Source organism: Bos indicus, chromosome 19 (genome assembly GCF_029378745.1).
Source record: "Bos indicus isolate NIAB-ARS_2022 breed Sahiwal x Tharparkar chromosome 19, NIAB-ARS_B.indTharparkar_mat_pri_1.0, whole genome shotgun sequence".
Classification (NCBI taxonomy): domain Eukaryota; kingdom Metazoa; phylum Chordata; class Mammalia; order Artiodactyla; family Bovidae; genus Bos; species Bos indicus.
The window spans coordinates 29,642,766-29,661,149 of NC_091778.1; the positions used below are offsets into that span (position 1 = coordinate 29,642,766).

The 18,384-nt window shown below is 46.2% G+C and overlaps 1 protein-coding gene across 13 annotated transcripts in view; it reads right to left on the reverse strand.

The window, feature by feature from the left end:
* PIK3R5 (phosphoinositide-3-kinase regulatory subunit 5) overlaps nt 1–18,384 on the reverse strand; it is a 75,791-nt gene that overhangs the window by 24,673 nt on the left and 32,734 nt on the right. For 6 of the 13 annotated variants that reach the window (XM_070774334.1, XM_070774323.1, XM_070774324.1 and 3 more), the window contains exon 2: nt 2,503–2,618. In XM_070774334.1, coding sequence (XP_070630435.1) covers nt 2,503–2,541 — 39 coding nt within the window. In that variant the 5' untranslated portion in view covers nt 2,542–2,618. Of the gene's footprint in view, nt 1–228; nt 330–2,502; nt 2,619–4,160; nt 4,266–18,384 lie in introns of those variants that run through there. The other 7 variants (XM_070774329.1, XM_070774330.1, XM_070774325.1 and 4 more) reach the window with 3 other exon arrangements.

Genomic DNA, 18,384 nt, shown 5'->3' on the forward strand with positions numbered 1-18,384 from the left:
GACTCCTCTGTCCATTGGATTCTCCAGGCCGGAATACTGGAGTGAGCTGCCATCCCCTCCTCCAGGGCATCTTCCTGACCCAGCAACTGAACCCATGTCTCTTATGCCTCCAGCTTTGGCAGGAGGGTTCTTTACCACTGAGCTACCAGGGAAGTCCTGTGGGGACCTATGTCTCAACTCTACAAGGCTGACCCAGTGCTGCCCTTCAAAGCCAAGCTGAGCCCTCACCTCTCGGGTCTTCTGCAGGATCTGCTCCAGGAGGATAAGGAAGTGGCCCGGGTCCCTGCTCACCAGCTCCTGCAGGCTCCAGCAGTTCAGACACAACCCAGCTGGAAACGGAGGAGAGGCCAGGGGTCAGTCAGCTCAGGGTTGGAGAGAATTGGGCATCCCTGGGGCTGCACTGGGGCATTACCTTCTGATGGAAGACTCTCAGAAAATTCTAGACCAACACACTGGACCCTATCAGGCCCCATCTAGATAATAGTAAGCTTCTTCCTACTGAGACAGGAGGTTCAAGTGACACAGAGGGGCTGGGATCTCCCTTAGAGGCCAAGGAACAGGCCACGACTCTGCTCCTTGTCCCTCCAGAGAGCATCAGCCTGCCCACAACCTCTGAGATGCAGGGAAGGGGGACAGGAGCAGAGACGGTTGGAGGAACAAGAACAGGTGCCCCACAAGCTCCATCCCAGGACACGAGGCTGAGTCTGTGATAGCCATGGGACCTCCAGGGACTATTGGGTGGTGGAGCCTGGGAAGGGGAAGCACCATTCATGTCTGCTTTAAAAGTGACAATTACTACTTTGTCACCCTGTAACTTCCCCAGATTTTTCTTAGTTTGTCAATCTGCTTCCCTGCAGCCAGTAAGGGTAAATCCTCAAGTTAAAGAGGCGGTCATGGAGGCCTGTGTGTGTGTGTGAGATAGGGGGGTGAGAGCAGTGTGGGCGCAAGTGGCCCCCTCTGTGTCTGAGCTCCTTCCAAAGTCCTGAAGGTCCTGAACACTGCATTCCTATGGTCACAGGTTTTGGTAACTTTTGCCAAAGTCGGATATCTTTGCATTCTTTAACTTAAAAATGGCCCCTCAATTCTGTAAACTTAGTCTCCTTAAAACCTGGGTGGGAGGCCAGAAGGAAGAAAACTGCCATTTATTGAGCACCTACTGTGTACCTTTAGTCATGTACGGATGGGAGAGTTGGACCATAAAGAAGTCTGAGCACCAAAGAATTGATGCTTTTGAACTGTGGTGCTGGAGAAGACTCTTGAGAGTCCCTTGGACTGCAAAGAGATCAAACCAGTCAATCCTAAAGGAAATCCATCCTGGATATTCATTGGAAGGACTGATGCTGACGCTCCAATACTTTAGCCACCTGATGCAACGAGCCAACTCACTGGAAAAGATCCTGATGCTGGGAAAGACTGAAGGCAAGAGGAGAAGGGGGTCAGCAGAGGATGAGATGGTTAGACAGCATCACTGACTCCATAGACATGAGTTTCAGCAAGCTCCAGGAGATAGTGAAAGACAGGAAAGCCTGGTGTGCTGCAGTCCGTGGGGTTGCGAAGAGTAAGACACAACTGAGCAACTGAACAACAAAAACTGTACCTATAAGTTGGCAGGCTTTTCATACATCACCTCCACTGAGTCTCCCATCCTCTCCTTGGGAAGGTGGTTCCTGCTATTATTATTCCCATTTTACAGGCAAGGAAGTTGAGCCCTGAGAGGCTAAGGGACTTGCATAAGTTCCTACAGCCCATGAGAGTCAGCTGTAAGTCAGATCTGCTTAATTCCAAAGGCCAAGGAAAGCCTCTCTGAGAAGGTGACGTGTGAGCTGAGACTTGAATGAGAAGGAGCCAGATCTGCAGAGTTCTGAAGGATAAATCCCAGGCAGCAAGTGCCAAAGGTCCTGAAGTAGGGAGGAACCAGGTATACTCAAGGCACATGGATGTCTATCTCATAGGGTAGTTAGGGAGGCAAGTGAGATAGGGAAAATCTTTAAAAGCATAAGGAGATATTATAGTTAGGCACCAGCCTTGGAGACACAACTGCCCCAGTCTATAGATACCCCCGTTTCTCAGTCCTGGGGATCACATGACATGGAGAACTCCTACTTTCTGAAGGTCTGCCGAGATTCTCCATTGTTTTATGGGGAAGAGGAGGACGAGGCTCTGGAGAGAACTAGAAATCAGGTAAAATGGGAGAATTATGGGGAGGGCTGTTCATGGAGTCTTAGCTGCTTTTTTGAAATCAGCAGCTGTTTCTAAGCAGACCTTAGGGACATAGGCTTCCAGCACCCAAGGAGGATGAAGAAGACAGCATGGGGGAGAGGAGAAACGCCCGCCCCCTGACCCAGGGCAACTCTCCGTCAGGTGCCCTGCTGCCGAGCACCTGCCTAGGTGAGGTCCGAGTCAAGCAGACAGGGTTGGAACCAGAATCTGCCCGCCCGGGCCTGGCCCAGTGTTCCCTGCAGCCCCTCAATGGGCCTCCTCCCCGGCTCCCTGGGAACCTACCTGACCAGGAGGTGGAGCGGCGGCTGAGGCTGAGCCCATGCAAGCAGCGCTCCAGGGCGTGCTGGATGCGGTCCTCCGTGCATGTCGTGGCCCCTTGCTGCATCCTGAGTCATCGCCTGCGTGGGGGACAGACACTGGTCAGTCTGGAGACCCTCAGGCTCAAGGAGCACATGGCCGAGCAGGGCAGCCAGTGGAGACAGTGGGCACTCACAGCCCCGGGCCGTCAGTTGGCTGCCTCCAGGGCTGGACTGGCCCCTGGCTGTGCTGCTCAGAGAGGCAAGACAGGGCACTCGGGCCACCCAACAGCACAGGCTAGGGAAGTGAGGTGTCGGGGGAGGAGGGGAGTGGAGATGTGTGGGCCCCACAGGCAGGGGTGAGTGTCTCCAAGAGCCTGGGGAGTGCCCGGGACATGGACAGCCCCATTGCTGGGCAGGAGGACCTCAAAGGAAAAACCAGCATCACTTGGGGGACTTTCTTCTGAATTTCCAGGCTTGAGTCCCCCAGCCCCCAAGGACGGGCAGGCAGGGAGCCTGTTCCTGATGACCACATGGCAGAGATCCCCCTCAGTGTGTCAGGGGCCTCCCGCCTTCACAGGCGCCCCACCCCCAGCACACCATACCCTCTGCTTAGGTGCCCAGGCCCCAGGCACCCGGTCCTTTCCTGCCCTCACCTCCACTTTGGCTGTTTTTCTTTGCTTTCTCTGAGGCTTAGCAAAGTTACCAGTTACTCAAAGACCTTCCTTAGCTTAGTCTTTCAGAGAACCACCTTCTCTTTCCTGCTGATGAGGGACAGGGGTACTGAGCTCAGGCTGGAGGGCTGCTGAGGAGGAGATCTAAGAAGGGGTTTTAGTACCAGATGGGCAATGGTGCCAAGGGCCCCATTCTGAAAGCCTGCAGCAGGGCCAGCTTCACACTGAAGCATGGGCTCCTGGGTCCCCAGGGAAGCTGTGACAGGTCACCTAGTCAAGGAATAAGCCTGGTGTTTGGCATCAACAGACTTGGACTCAAATCTCCACTCTAGTATTTGCTAGCCACGCACTAGGCAATGTCTTTCACTTCTCTGTATTTCAGTTTACTTAGCTGTAAAATGGGTATGATAAGGGTACTAAGCCTCCAGGGCTGTTGGGGAAATTCAATGCCAGGGTGGATGCACTGAACAAGCTTTCAAGACAGGAAAGCGTTCCTGCTACAGTCTTTTCCGTGATCCCTCTTTCCTAGGGAATTTCCCTGCATTCACCCTGTCCAGGCTGACCCCACAGTTGGCCAGTCAGGCCAGGTCACAGAGGGAAGCAAAGGAAGCAGTTGTCCAGCTCTGTGGAACAGGGGATGGACCCGGAAACCACAAGCAGAAGCACAGAGCTCAGAGCTGAGCCATGCAAATGACATGCAAAGACGCAGGACATCCTGGCCTGGACCCAGTGGTCAGTTCACAGAAGCCCAGCAGGCAAATCCTCCCACTTCCCCAGCCAGGGAGGAACAAGACACCGAGGGAAACAGAAGCCCTTTGTGAGCAGCTCAGCATCACCTCACTTTAGCGATGTCCCTGGGATGGCGTGGGGGCAGGCCCCCCGGGAAGCAGTGCGCATGCATTCTTTCCTCCAGGGATTTACTAACCCCCACGCACTAAAAGTGGCCCCGCACTAGGTGTAAAGAATTCACCTGCCAATGCGGGAGACGCAAGAGACACGGGTTCAATCTAGGATACTAGGATGAAAAGCTGGACTGGAGCTATTTTGTTGATTCTTCACCTGGAGGGCCTCCAGCCTGGTAAGGGAAACAAAGCAGTAAGAGGCTAAAGACTGGACACTTTGTGGGGAAGCCAGAGGGAGCGTGGGCACTCTGTAGCACAGAGAGGTTAAACAACTTGCCTAAGGTCACGCAGCTAGGGGTGGCAACCCAGACAGTCTGGCTCTGACTGCTCCTTGGCCCAGTCAGATACAGTTGCTGGGAGAAAAATAACATTTTTTGTTACTACCGTGGCGAGTGTAGACTCAGTTAACTAACATGATCTTGCTTTAGGAGACCTCCATTCCCAGCACACGTGTCTATATTAGCTGCCCACCGCAGCCCTGCCTCCTCCAGGAAGAGGACCAGGACCCCCAGAAGCAAACAACCTCAGCTGGACTGAGTGATGACCACGATGGCTCAAGGGGCCCGGGTGTTCTCTCGCTCAGAGAAAAGGCAGAACCTGGTGTGTTCCTTTTCCCTTCGCTTAGTCATGTCTGACTCTTTGTGACCCCATGGACTGTAGCCTGCCAGGTTTCTCTGTCTATGGGATTCTCCAGGCAAGAATACTGGAGTGGATTGCCATTCCCTCCTCCAGGGGATCTTCCTGATCTGGGATCAAACCTGTGTCTCCTGCATTGGCAGGTGGATTCTTTATCACTGAGCCATCCCGGTGAACTAAGTTTAAAGGTCCCTCCATCCAATCCCTGCTGCAACAGACAAGCTGGCTGTGTCAGGAGGCAGGAATGAGTGCCCTCCGATGTCCCAGCATGTCTGATGCAGAGGCAGGACACAAACGCACATCCTCAGCCGACATCATGTCTGCCGCTGCCCCATCCTCAGAGCAGTGTCCTGGGCTGCTGACAGTGGACGCATGGACGCTGAAGGCTACTCCCCAGCACCCCGTCCAGTGCCACGGGGCCAGGCTTCTCCCTGTCTCTGGGCCCCAAGCGACTTTCCCATCTCCAGGCCTCCGTGTCTTCGGCTGCTCATTCAGAGACAAATCAAGACCTTATCCTTGAGGAACTAGGCAGTCTCCCTGGTACCCTGAGGCCATCTTGAGCTTGACCTGGCTCTTCACAGAGGCAGGACCTCCCTGAGGTGCTGGGTCCTGGGAGCCGAGGGATGGGAGCCTGGCCGGGGATCCTGGCTGCACTGGGGGGGTTAGCCCAGCACACTGCGGTTCACAGCCCAGCCCTCTGGCAAGCTCACTTCCGTCTGATGAGTCAGTCATCAGCCGCCTTTGGTGACTTGTCAGCAGAACTCCAGTGGCTTTGGGGCAGAGATGAAAGGGGAAGAGGGGGTACCTCTCCCTCCCTAGGATGATGACTTTTCTCAAAGGCTTGGTGGGCAAGGCCTGGCTTCCCTTGGCATCCCCCTACCAACCCCCCAGCCCTCAGCCCTGCCACCTTACTACCAGGAGGTCAAGTTGTGAAATTCCAGCTGCTGCCAGGAATGGGAATTGCCCCCCTCTTTCACCCTCAGTGGGGTAGTGTTGAAACACTCAACAACAGGGCCTGCCTCCACCTCTGAGTTCCTCTTCTGAGCCAGTAAGGATGAGTCCTCACTGGGGACCTGAGCAGGACAGTGAGGCCAGTGAGGTCTGATGGCTCAGGGGTGTGGGGAGCAGGTGCTGGAGGGCAGAGGGAAACCACCTCTTCTCATGATGACATGACCCCACGATGCAAGACAGGAGGCGCCTCCCCTCATGGGCAGGGTCGGCCTGGTTTCCTGATGCAGCCCCACATGTGGCCATGAAGAAAGGTTCTTTTCTTGAGGGATTTAGTGGAAAACAGCAGAATTGTGGAGTCTACATCTCCTAGAGAGGGAAGTATGGGCCTCCAGGCTCTGGCAACACTCCACACTGCTAACTTTGTGTTCTGGAATATTCCAGGCGCACGTTTTGAAGACTTACTCCCAAAGGTGGACATATGAGAAACACCAAGGCCTGTGGTGCTGGGCTGGCCCCACTGCTTTGGTCCTGGGTCACCCCTCCCTCTCCCTCTTCCTACGGTCGTCTGAGGCTTCATCTCCCTTCTGTATCACCAGTCTCCTCCTCATGTCTCTTCATAAGGCAGAATCTCTTCTTTGAACTAATTTGTAAAAATTTCATTTCCAATACAGGAAGGATATACCAGAAACCAAGGAGACTGGGGTGAGATGGAAGGGGTAACGGAATGAGATGGGGGGTAAGGAGGAGTAGCTCTTCTCTGAGGAGACCTTCATACATGGCTTCAACTCTTGGAACCATAGCAATATTTTACATATCCCAAATGAAATAAATAGAGGACTTCCCTGCTGGGCCAGTGGCTAAGACTCTGCGCTCCCAGTGCAGGGGGCCCAGGTCTGACCCATGGTCAGGGAACTAGATCCCACATGCTGCAACTAAGACTCTGTGCAGCCAAATACATAAATAAATTTAAAAAAAATTTTTAATGAAATCAAACCAGGATCTGGGGAGGAGTGGGGGGAAAAAGTAGGAACCAAACAACCAAACAACGAATTACCTTAACTACTATTAAATGATTAGTAGAACCACACTGTAAGGAATGGGAATACAGAAACTAACCTGAGTAAAACAGGAAAACAGTACTTAGTGGAAAACAGTACTTCTACTGCATACTGTAAGGCTAAAGACAAAAAGAACCATATATGAATACTGCATTCTAGTTACTAAACTTGCTTCTTATAGAGATGTGGGTTATAAATCCTGAAACTCCTTCATGTGTATGTTGGGTGTGTGTATGCTCAGTCGTGTTTGACTCTGTACGACCCCATGGACTGTAGCCCACCTCCTACTACTGTAACCCACTGCTTTGTCCATGGAATTTCCCAAGCAACAATACTGGAGTGGGTTGCTGTTTCCTTCTCCAGGGGATATGCCCGACCCAGGGATCAAACCTGTGTCCCTTGCATTCCTGCACTGCAGGCGGATTCTTTACCACTAGCACCTGTATGCTAGGACCGAACAAATTTGCAAACAGATCACACATATCGAGAGCCAGTTTCTTACTGTTAGAGAAAGAAGTCACAGACAAGGAAAGGGATAAGTCTAGAATGAACCAACTTCTGGTGTAGGACTGGAATTGGAGAAATCAGTATCAACTCATGGGTTTTAATGTCTACTCAGAAAGATATGTATCTGTTCAGTTGCTCAGTCGTGTCTGACTCTTTGCGACCCCATGGACTGCAGCATGCCAAGCTTCTCTGTCCTTGACCATCTCCCAGAGCTTGCTCAAACTCATGTCCATTCAGTCAGTGATGCCATCCAACCATCTCGTCCTCTGTCATCCCCTTCTCCTCCTCCCCTCAATCTTTCCCAGCATGTGGGTCTTTTCCAATGAGTTGGCTCTTCACATCAGGTGGCCAAAGTATTAGAGCAACAACAACAGATGGACACATATAGAAGTGAAAAAATCATTTGTGTGGACTATGAATTAATATGCGTACCTATATTTTCTAGCTCTGACTGTTGAGAGAGCCTAGAAACAATGACTTCCCAGTAATGATAAGCACCCCCAGCACCCAGACTTTGGTTTCTAAATATCATTTTCCAATCAAAGGAACCAAGGCTTCCTAGACAAACAGCTGATTTTAGGATTGGGGCAGGAAATACAGAAGATAAATCTGGAGGCTTGGTACATCTTGTAGAACCAGAAAATAAACCAATATTTAGAAAAAGATGTGTGCATGCTCAGTTGTGTCTGACTCTTTGTGACCCCATGGACCGCAGCCCACCAGGCTCCTCTCTCCATGGGATTTTCTAGGCAAGAATACTGGAGTGGGTTGCTATTTCTCCCTCCAGGGTATCTTCCTGACCCAGGGATCTAACTTGTATCTCCTGTGGCTCCTGCATTGGCAGGCAGATTCTTTACCACTGAGCCACTGATGGGGAATGTTAAAAGGCACAGGAGCCAATTTACAGGAGCTTCCAATGGTCAAAGCCAGGATAGTCTGAACAACTAAATAATGAAAGTGTTGGATAATAATTCACAGGATGAAATAAATACCCATAAGTCTACACTAATGTCATAAAGTATAAAGTAAAAAAATCAATAAATGGAAGAGAAAGTACAGGTCTTCTTCACAAAAGAATTCTAGTTAATAAATGTGACAGGAATGAGAAAAATACAAAATGACCATTAAACCAACACCACAGTTCTAATTATTACAGGCAAGATCCACCAACAGATACTAAAATCTGTGAGTGAAAATCTGAGAGAAAACAAGATATGTGCATAGTTTTTGAGTATTTTCCCCAATAAACTGATCAATTACAAGAAAAAATAATGTCACAGTAGAGAAATCCAGCCCTGCTTTAACTTCATGACTAAATTTAATATCACCAATAATAACACGTGTCAACATCACGTATCCTCCCATATCCTGATTCAAGTCACTACAAGAGACACAACATCACTTCTGTGGGATTCTTGCCAAAAATTCCCAACCACACAAACCAAATCATGAGTAACCATTCAAAACCAAACGTAGGGACTTCCCTGGCGGTTCAGTGGTTAAGGGTCTGCACTTCCAAGGCAGGGGGCACAGGTTCGAGCCCTGATGGGGTAGTAAGATCTCACATGCCTCAGAGTGTGGCCAAAACAAACAAACAAAACAAAAGAACTGAATGCAGACAAATTCCACAATATAATTTACCAAAGAGTCAAGGTCATAAAATATAAGGGAAGACTTCGTAATTGTCACAGACAGGAGGAGACTAAGGAGACACAAAAACTAAATGTGATGTGGGGTCCTGGACTAGATTCTGGAACTGAAAGGGGATGTTAGGGGACACTGGCTAGAATTCAAGTACGGATGTGGATCACTATCATTTCCTGGTTTGGATAATTGCACCACGTCATATAAACTGCTAACGTTAAGGGAAGCTTGGTGAAGAGTATGTTGTTGCAGTTGTTGTTTATTCGCTAAATTGTGTCCGACTGTTTACGAGCCCATGGACTGTAGCTCGCCAGGCTCCTCTGTCCATGAGATTTCCCAGGCAAGAATACTGGAGTGGGTTGCCATTTCCTTCTCCAGGGGACCTTCTTGACCTAGGGATCAAACCCACGTCTCCTTGGCAGGAGGATTCTTTACCACTGAGCCATCTGGGAAGTCCTGGTGAAGGGTATACCTGGGTCTATACAATGCTTTAATAGTTACCTAGGCTTTACATAACCTTTATATATCTTTCCAAGTGGGTATGCAAAGCTTCACTGCCCTTCATGAACTTGATTAGATTTAATGAACAGTCACAGGTCCTAATTACTTGTGGGTGGACCAGTGCAGAACTGGCTGCCTCAAAATCCCCTAACCCCATGTTCCTAAACTGGAGTTGAGAATCTCTAGGGTTTTTAGAGGGTCTCTGAGGCCTTTCTAGAAGAATGCTTAAACCGTATTTTCATTTTGATGGCAATTAGGAAAAATTAGTATTTAATAGTTAATACAAGGCTGAAGCTGAAGCTCCAATACTTTGGCCATCTGATGTGAAGAGCTAATTCATGGGAAAGACCCTGATGTTGGGAAAGATTAAGGGCAGGAGGAAAGGGGGGCGACAGAGGATGAGATAGTTAGATAGTACCACCAACTCAGTGGGTGTGAATTTGATAGTGGAGAACAAAGGAGCCTGGCGTGCTGTAGTCTGCGGAGTCATAGTCAGACACTACTTAGCAACTGAACAACAACATTAATATATTCTGGAATATCTTGATAACACTATGACCAAATGTTACCATAAAATGTTGACGCATTTGTTTCTATCATCAATTTGGTGTCCCCTAAAGGAACACTGTTGTTAGTGTCTGGGAGAGCTCAAGGTTGTACATAATGGGTTAATAAATGAAAAATATTTAGAACAGTGCCTGGTACATAATATACATTCAATAAATGTGTTCAATTAGCTATCAGGGTGCTTTCTCAGTATACACATTTCAACTCTAGGTGGCTTTGAGGTCAGGCTAAGAAAACACTCCCTGGATGACTCTGATGTACAGTAACATTTTCTATTTTACAAATACACTCATCCCCACATCCCCACCACACACATGCATCATACACTAGACCATGAGACTAGAAAGGCCCCTTATAGACCATCTAGTGCAACTCTCCCATTCTACAGACAAGAAAATGGGGGCTCTGAGCAATGAAGGACTTGCTCAGATTAGAGAGTGGCAAATCTCATATGATCCAGCAATCCCTCTCGTGGGCATATATCCAGACAAAACTATAACTGGAAAGGATGCATGTACCCCCTACATTCATAGCAGAGCTGTTCACAATAGCCAAGACATGGAAGCAACCTAAATGTCCATCTACAGATGAATGGATAAAGAAGATGTGGTACATATATACAACGGGATACTGCTCAGTCACAAAAAAGAATGAAATCATGCCATTTGCAGCAACTTGGATGGAACTGTAGATTATCATACTAAGTGAAGAAAGTCAGAAAGAGAAAGACAAATCAATGCCATATGGTATCTCACTTATATGTGGACTCTAAACTATGACACAGATGAACTTATCAATGAAACAGAAACAGACTCACAGACATAGACAATAGATTTGTGGTTGCCAAGGCAAAGTGGAGTAGGGGAGGGATGGAGTGGGAGTTTGGGATCAGTAGATGCAAACTATTATATAGAGCCTAGATAAACAAGAAGGTCCTACTGTAGAGCACAGGGAACTATATTCAATATTCTGTGATAAGCCATAATGGGAAGGAATATAAAAAGGAATTTATATACATATATGTGTATATATATAACTGAATCATTTTGCTGTTCAGCAGAAATTAATACAACATTGTAAATCAACTATTCATCAATAAAATTTTAAAGAAAGTGGTGAATCTATAACTAGAATCTGAGTCCAGAACCTCAGGACAGTCATGCAACCCTCCGGACTGAGTGAGAATCAGACACTATTGTGCAGCAGTGAGTGACCTCTGCTCCTCTCCTCAAGGTTAATTTTAGAATTCTTTTTCAAATTTATTCCAGAGTTTTGGGGCTGTGTAGATATTCAACTACTCCTGGGTCAATTTTGCAAATTTAAATTTTCGGACGGTATCATTCATCTTAGTCAGATTTTTAAATTTCTTAGCAAGCATCTAGGTCTAGAATTCCTATATATTTTTAAAATTTATTTTTGAATCTTGCGATTTTAGGTCCTCTCTTAATCTGACTATTGTAATATTGTTTTCTCTTAAAATAAGAATCCAGATTTGTGTTAGAAATTTTCACACATCACAATTCCTGAAATAATTATTTTTGAAATTTATAGTAAACATAATAACTACAATAATTACAGTTTTTTTTTTCCTGAACAGCGGCTTTAAGTTCAGTTTATTTCATTGCTTGCTGTCTTGTTTTGTACCATGGTCGGGAAGATTCCCTGGAGAAGGAAATGGCAACCCACTCCAGTACTCTTGTCTAGAAAATCCCATGGATGGAGGAGCCTGGTGCAGGTTACTGTCCATGGGGTCACAAAGAGTCGGACATGACTGAACGACTGCACTTACTTCACTTATCCTTATCTACCAGTTCTTAATTTTAATTCATTTGTTGCTCAGCCACGGTATTTCGAGTAACTCCAGGAAGAGTGTGTGGGTGAGGAACTTTCTGAGGCTGTATGTGTCATGTGTCATTCATGGAGGCTTACTATGAATTACAGCTTTGCCAACTATAGGACTGGCATAATGTATACTTCTTCACCCTCAAATTGTTTATAGAAAGCCAAAATAATGAAATGAAAAATGGCTACCACAAATAAGAGAATCAGATAAGGTGGCTGCATACAAATTAAAGTAGAAGTTAGTATCATTCAGACACACAAAAAACAGAAATGGTGTTGGAAAGAGACCCACCTACACAGCAACAAAAAGAATAAAATAAGAGAAAATAAGCTTTTAAAATCTGCAGGAATTCAGTGAAGTGAAACTTTTGAGGAACACAAAGGAAGGCAAATAAACAGAAATGCATAACCTTTCGGTAGACAGGAAAATTCAGTATCATAAAGAATTAATTCAAAATGAATCAGAGAATGAAACGTAAAGAGTTTAAACTGCAAAACTCAGAATAAAACAGGAGGAACACTTCATCACATTAGCTTTGTCAATGAGTTCTTGGAAAAGACACCAAAGCACCGGCAATAAAAGGGAAAAATAGATAAACTTGACTACATTAAAATATAAAACCCTTGCATCAGAGGGAAAAATCAACAGAGTAAAAAGGCAGACTACAGAGAGGGAGAGGATATTTGCAAATCGTTTATGTCTAACAAGGAGGTGATATCCAAAATATACAAGGAAGTCTTGCAACTCAACACAACAAAAAACCCAATTAAAAATGGTCAGAGGTCTTGAATAAACATTTCTCCAAAGATACACAATTGGCCAATAAGCACATGAAAAGATGCGCAACATCACTAATCACTAGGGAAATCCACATCAAAACCACAATGAGGTACCACTGCACACCCATTAGCATAGTCATTATGAAAAACAAAAATAAGTGTTAGTGGGGGTGTGGAGCAATTGGAACCCTTGTGCACTGCTGGTGGGAAAGTAAAATGGGACAGCCACTATAGAAAATGGCACGCTGATTCCTCAAAAAATCAAGAATAGAATTACCACATGATCCAGCAATTCCACTTCTTGGCATATACCCCAAAGAACTGAAAGCAGAGACCGGAACATATTATTGGACACCCATGTCCACTGAAGCAGTATTCACAATAGCCAAATGTAGAAGCCATCCATGTGTCCACGGACAGACTAATGGATATCAGACGTGGTCCGCACATACAATGGGATAGTATTCAGCCTTAAAAAGGAAGGAAGCTCTGTCACGTGCTCCATCGAGGAAGAATCTTGAGGACATCACGCCAAGTGAAATAAGCCAGTCACAAAAAAACGCTGTATGGTTCCACTTCTATGAGTCTCTAGAGTAGTCAAATTTGTAGAGACAGAAAGTTCAATGGTGGTTTCCAGGTGTTCAGGAAAAGGGGCGGGGGTTATTTCATGGGTATAGAGTTTTAGTTTTACAAGATGAAAAGAGTTCTGTAGGTCAGTTGCACAGCAATGTGAAAAAACACTACGAAACCATACGCTTAAAAATAGTTACAGTGGTAAAGTTTATGTCATAAGTATTTTACTGCAATTTTTAAAAACAGTGAGAAAAAAAGAATTAATCGATATTTTTGTGATATTAGATAAATTAACCGACATCTTTGTGATATTAGATAGGAACATCAATTGTCTATCAGTTTCAGCCTAGAGAACAGGAGAGAAGGAAAGAGGACAGACTGCCTACCACTGAGTGGCTGTTCCATGTCAGGTCCCAGGCTTGGCACTCCCCTGTGACAGTCTAGTTTAATGATCACAATCACCCCACGGCATACTCACAGTTATGTACAATTCCTGCAGCTCAGGGAGGGTGAGCCGTTTACTTGGACAAATTCCCGTGGTCATCGTTCTTATAGCCTGAGCTGTAAGCACAGCCCACCTTGGCTGTACTCCAGAGCCCACGCCATCGCCTACACCGTGTTTGCAGGAAGTTATCTCCACTGTGTTCTAGACACCCAAAGGGCTGGGTACATGGTTTCACCTCGGTGTTATCATATGAGGCTTCCCTGGAAGCCATCTTGCACAAAAATTGCCTAAATCCTCATTGTCAGTGATTCATTCTCCCTGGGTTAGGGTGGTGGCTCACTTCCTCTGTAGTCGCTTATTTTTCAAGAACGTAAGATTCCTGGAGGGACATTTAGCCAACAGATGGGTCTGTGACGGCAGTGACGGTGGACAGAGGGCAGCAGAACGGCTCTAGGGCCGGGAGAGCGAGGATGTGTGAAAAGGTAGGTGGTGGTGGCATGGGAGGGCAGGGGGCGGATGTAGGGGAAGTGTGCCAAAAGGAGCCAAGAGGGCAGAGATAAGCCTTTGCCTACTTCCCACCTTAGCTCACACTCTTCTTTACCAAGGAAAGGGCACAAGGATTCCCAGGAAGACCAAGTTGTGGTTCAGACCAAGAAGAGATGGGATGAAGAACGGAGGAGAGAAGAAGAAAGATGCTAACAGGTTGCAGCACTGACTCCTGTGCTTAGGGCTTGAAGCCTTGAGCTCATTTACTCTGAATAACCTCATAAAACTCTGAACATACAAGGAGGAGGCAAATGCAGTCCCTGGTAGCTAAATGACCTTCCCAAGATCATAAAACTGCAAGCAGTTTAGGCAGAATTTGAACCCAGGTCCATCTGACTCCCTTCTACCCAAGTAATCATCTGGAAGAATACTGAAAGACAGTAAGATGCATTATATTGCCTTTGTATGTAATACTTATAACAGCAGTTAATGCTAACTGAGGGCTTACTATGTGCCAGGCACTGTCTAGGTGTTTTCAATAAATTAATTCACTGAATCCGTATGAGGTAGATACACTCTTTCCCCCATTTTCCCATTTTACAAATGAGGAGACAGAGCTTTCTCTCCCTGGTAAGTGAGGCATGTCTTGTCTTGGCATGATCTAGGCAATTTAGCTTCTCTGTATACATAAAGGAGCTGGAGATGGGTAAACAGAAATTACTGCCAAGATGGGGAACCAAAGACAGACTATAAGAATGTACCAAGGCATAGACCCCAGGCAGCAACCAAATTCTATGGATTCCTGGGCTAAACCGTGGGCACCTGGCCTTGGAGACTGTTTAATCCCGTGTGTGTGCTAGTTGCTTCCGTTTATGTCCGACTCTTTGTGACCCTATGGACTGTAGCCCACCAGGCTTCTCTGTCCATGGGATTCTCCACAGAAAAACACTGAAGTGGGTTGCCATGCCCTCCTGCCATGCCGTCTTCCCAAACCAGGGATCAAACCCACATCTCATTACATCTCCTGCTAATGCAGGTGGATTCTTTATCACTAGCACCACGTGGGAAGGCCCTGTTTAATCCTGCCGCCTTTCAAATTCAGAGCCTGTCTTGTTTGCCAGCAAACGCTCACAGAGTAATAAAACAGCAAATGAATGCAAATGTAGAAACTCCAGAAAGGCCAATTACACATATACTGGCAGATTTCTGATTTTTTTTGGATGTGGAAAAAGACTGTGGTTGTGACAAATTGCATTCATTACAGCTGCTCACTTTCTGCAAAACCATTTCCAGTTTGTAAAACAGACACGAATATTTCATAGTTTTGGGCAGAGAAGATTTTAGGGAACACTGAGACCTCCAGATCCTCTGCCATTGAAATAAATTTGAGACAGATTGTCTAATTCATTATCTCATCCCTTGAACATCTTTTTTTCCCTCTCAGGATGAAGACCACTTACCACCAATCTTCTCTCCATTAATCACCAGCAGGTGATTGCTCTCAGTCACCAGCATGCCCATCTTCTTCAGCCTCCTTTTTATGCTCTTTCAATTTTTGCCCAATTAGATATGAAAAGTCTCTCTCCTTCTCTCTATTCCATTCATGAATGGTGGTGGTGGTTTAGTTGCTAAGTTGTGTCCGACTCTTGCGACCCCGTGGACTGAGCCCGCCAGGCTTCTCTGTACAAAGGACTTTCCAGGCAAGAAGACTGGAGTGGGTTGCCATTTTCTTTTCCAGGGGATCTTCCAAACCCAGGGATTGAACCTGGGTCTCCTGCATTAGCAGGCGGATTCTTCATCAACTGAGCTACCAGAATATGATTTGTTAGTTCTGGCCAGACTGTCATGAGGTACCCCAACCCCTCCCCAACCACAGGTGGTGTCTGAGAAAGCCAAGTAGGGAGCCAGGTCTTGTATCGACACTGGTAGTAATAAGCCCCCTCCACCTTCACTTCTCAGTGGACACCACTGGGAAGCCTGGATTTCCAGCCCCAACAGACAGTAAGAGTGCCTCCTCCCACTCTGTGGTGGTGTCAGAGGAAGCCTAGTGAAGGAGTCAGGGCATTCACTACCACCCAGCGGCAATGAGGTCATTTCCTCCACCCCAGGTATCAATGTGCTCAGTCACTTCAACTGTGTCTGACTCTTTGCGACCGCATGGACTGTAGCCTGCTAGACTCCCCTGATTCTCCAGGGAAGAATACTGGAGTGGCTTTGCCATGCCCTTCTCCAGGGGATCTTCCCAATCCAGGGATTGAACCTGTGTCTCTTAGGTCTCCTGCACTGGTGGGTAAGGTCTTTACCACTAGCGCCACCTGGGAAACCCATTTGGTATCAGTGGAGCTACGATGGAGAAGGAAATGGCAACCCACTCTAGTATTCTTGCCTGGAGAACCCCATGGACAATGGAGTCACAGAGAGTGGGACATGACTGAAGTGACTAAGCAAGCACGGAGCTATGATGCACCCTTGCCCCTCCCAGCAAGGGAGGTATCAGTGGAGGCCTATTTGTGAAGCCAGAATTCCCACTCCACCCAGTGGAGAAGGAAATGGCAATCCACTCCAGTATTCTTGCCTAGAGAATCCTGTGGACAGAGGAGCCTGGTGGGCTGCTGTTCATAGGGTCGCACAGGGTTGGACATGACTGAAGTGACTTAGCAGCAGCAGCCAGTGGTAATACGGACGCACCTTCTCAATGTCAATGGAAGCTAAGCATGGAACCTAGATTTATACCCTCTGCTAAGTCACTTCAGTCGTGTCCGACTCTGTGCGACCCCATAGACGGCAGCCCACCAGGCCCCCCCTGTCCCTGGGATTCTCCAGGCAAGAACATTGGAGTGGGTTGCCATTTCCTTCTCCCAGATTTATACCCTCACCTGGCAGTAAAAAGGTGGTTCTTTCACCCCAGCCCCCAGCCCTGCCCCACTTTCCCTTTCAGGAACATGTTGGAGAGAAAGTCAACAAAACAGATTTAAATAAGAGGTTTAAATAAGATCCAGCATCTTATAACTCTTATAAAAAAATACCCCAAATGTCCAGATTGCGACAGAAAGTAACTAATCACATCAAGAATAAGGAAGATCCTAAATGAATAAGAAAAGGCAATCAGTAGATGCCAACCCCAAAATGACAGACATTAAAAATAACCGAAAAAGATTTTAAAGCAATAATCATTTAAAATGCTTCCGTGAATGATTATAAACACATGAAAACTAGAAAAGTCTCAGCAAAGAAATATGAGGTAAATTAAGTACCAAATGGAACTGAAAATATATAATAACTGAAATAAAAAAAGCTCAGTGGATGAGTTCAACATCAGAATGGAGGGGACAAAGAAAAGAACCAATGAACTTAAATACAGAACAATAACATTATCTGATCTGAACAATAGAGAGAAAATCAAATGAAAAATGGACAGAGCCTTAAGGAAATGTGGCTATACAAACAGCTCTAACATTCTTATCATCTGAGTCCCAGTGGTAGAGGACAGAGCTAAAAAAGTACGCCAAGAAATAACAGCTGAAAACTTGGCAAATTTGGCAAAATACATAAAACAACAGATTGAAAAAATTGTGTGAATCCCAAACAAAACGGAGCCAAGAAATACGCACCAAGACCCAACACAATCAAACTTTGAAAAACTAAAGAGAAAAGAAAAATTTTAAAAGTGGCAAGAGAGAAACAACATCTTCTCTGAGAAGAAAAAATAATTCAAAAGACAGTGGATTTCTGGGCTTCCCTGGTGGCTCAGTGGTAAAGAATCTGCCTGCCAATGCAGGAGACATGGGTTCAATCCCCAGTCCAGGAAAAGCCCACATGCCATGGAGCAACTAAGCCTGTGCACCACAACTACTGAACCTGGGCACCACAAGTGAGAGAATCTGTGCCTCGCAACAAAAGGCTCCACGTGACACAACTAAGACTCAACACAGCCAAATAAATGAATGAAAGAGTACTAAATAATTGAACAAAAACTCTTTATCTAAAAAATATAGATAAATCATAATAGCCTCAAACTGAAAACAACCAGATCCACCAGTAAGAGAATGGATAAACCAATTATTTGATATATTTCTATAATCCATGACTACTTGGTGATGGAAGGAATTAAAAAGAGCAAATTACGAATGTGTGTAACATGGATGAATAACAAAAATGTGTTGTGCAAATAGTCTGGACACACACAAAACAGATATTCTATGGTTCCATTTAAGTTTTAGAACAGGCAAAACTAATCTGTAGTGAAATAAATCAAAACAGTAGTTGTCCCTGGAAGGCTTAATAAGGAGAGATGACCAGGAA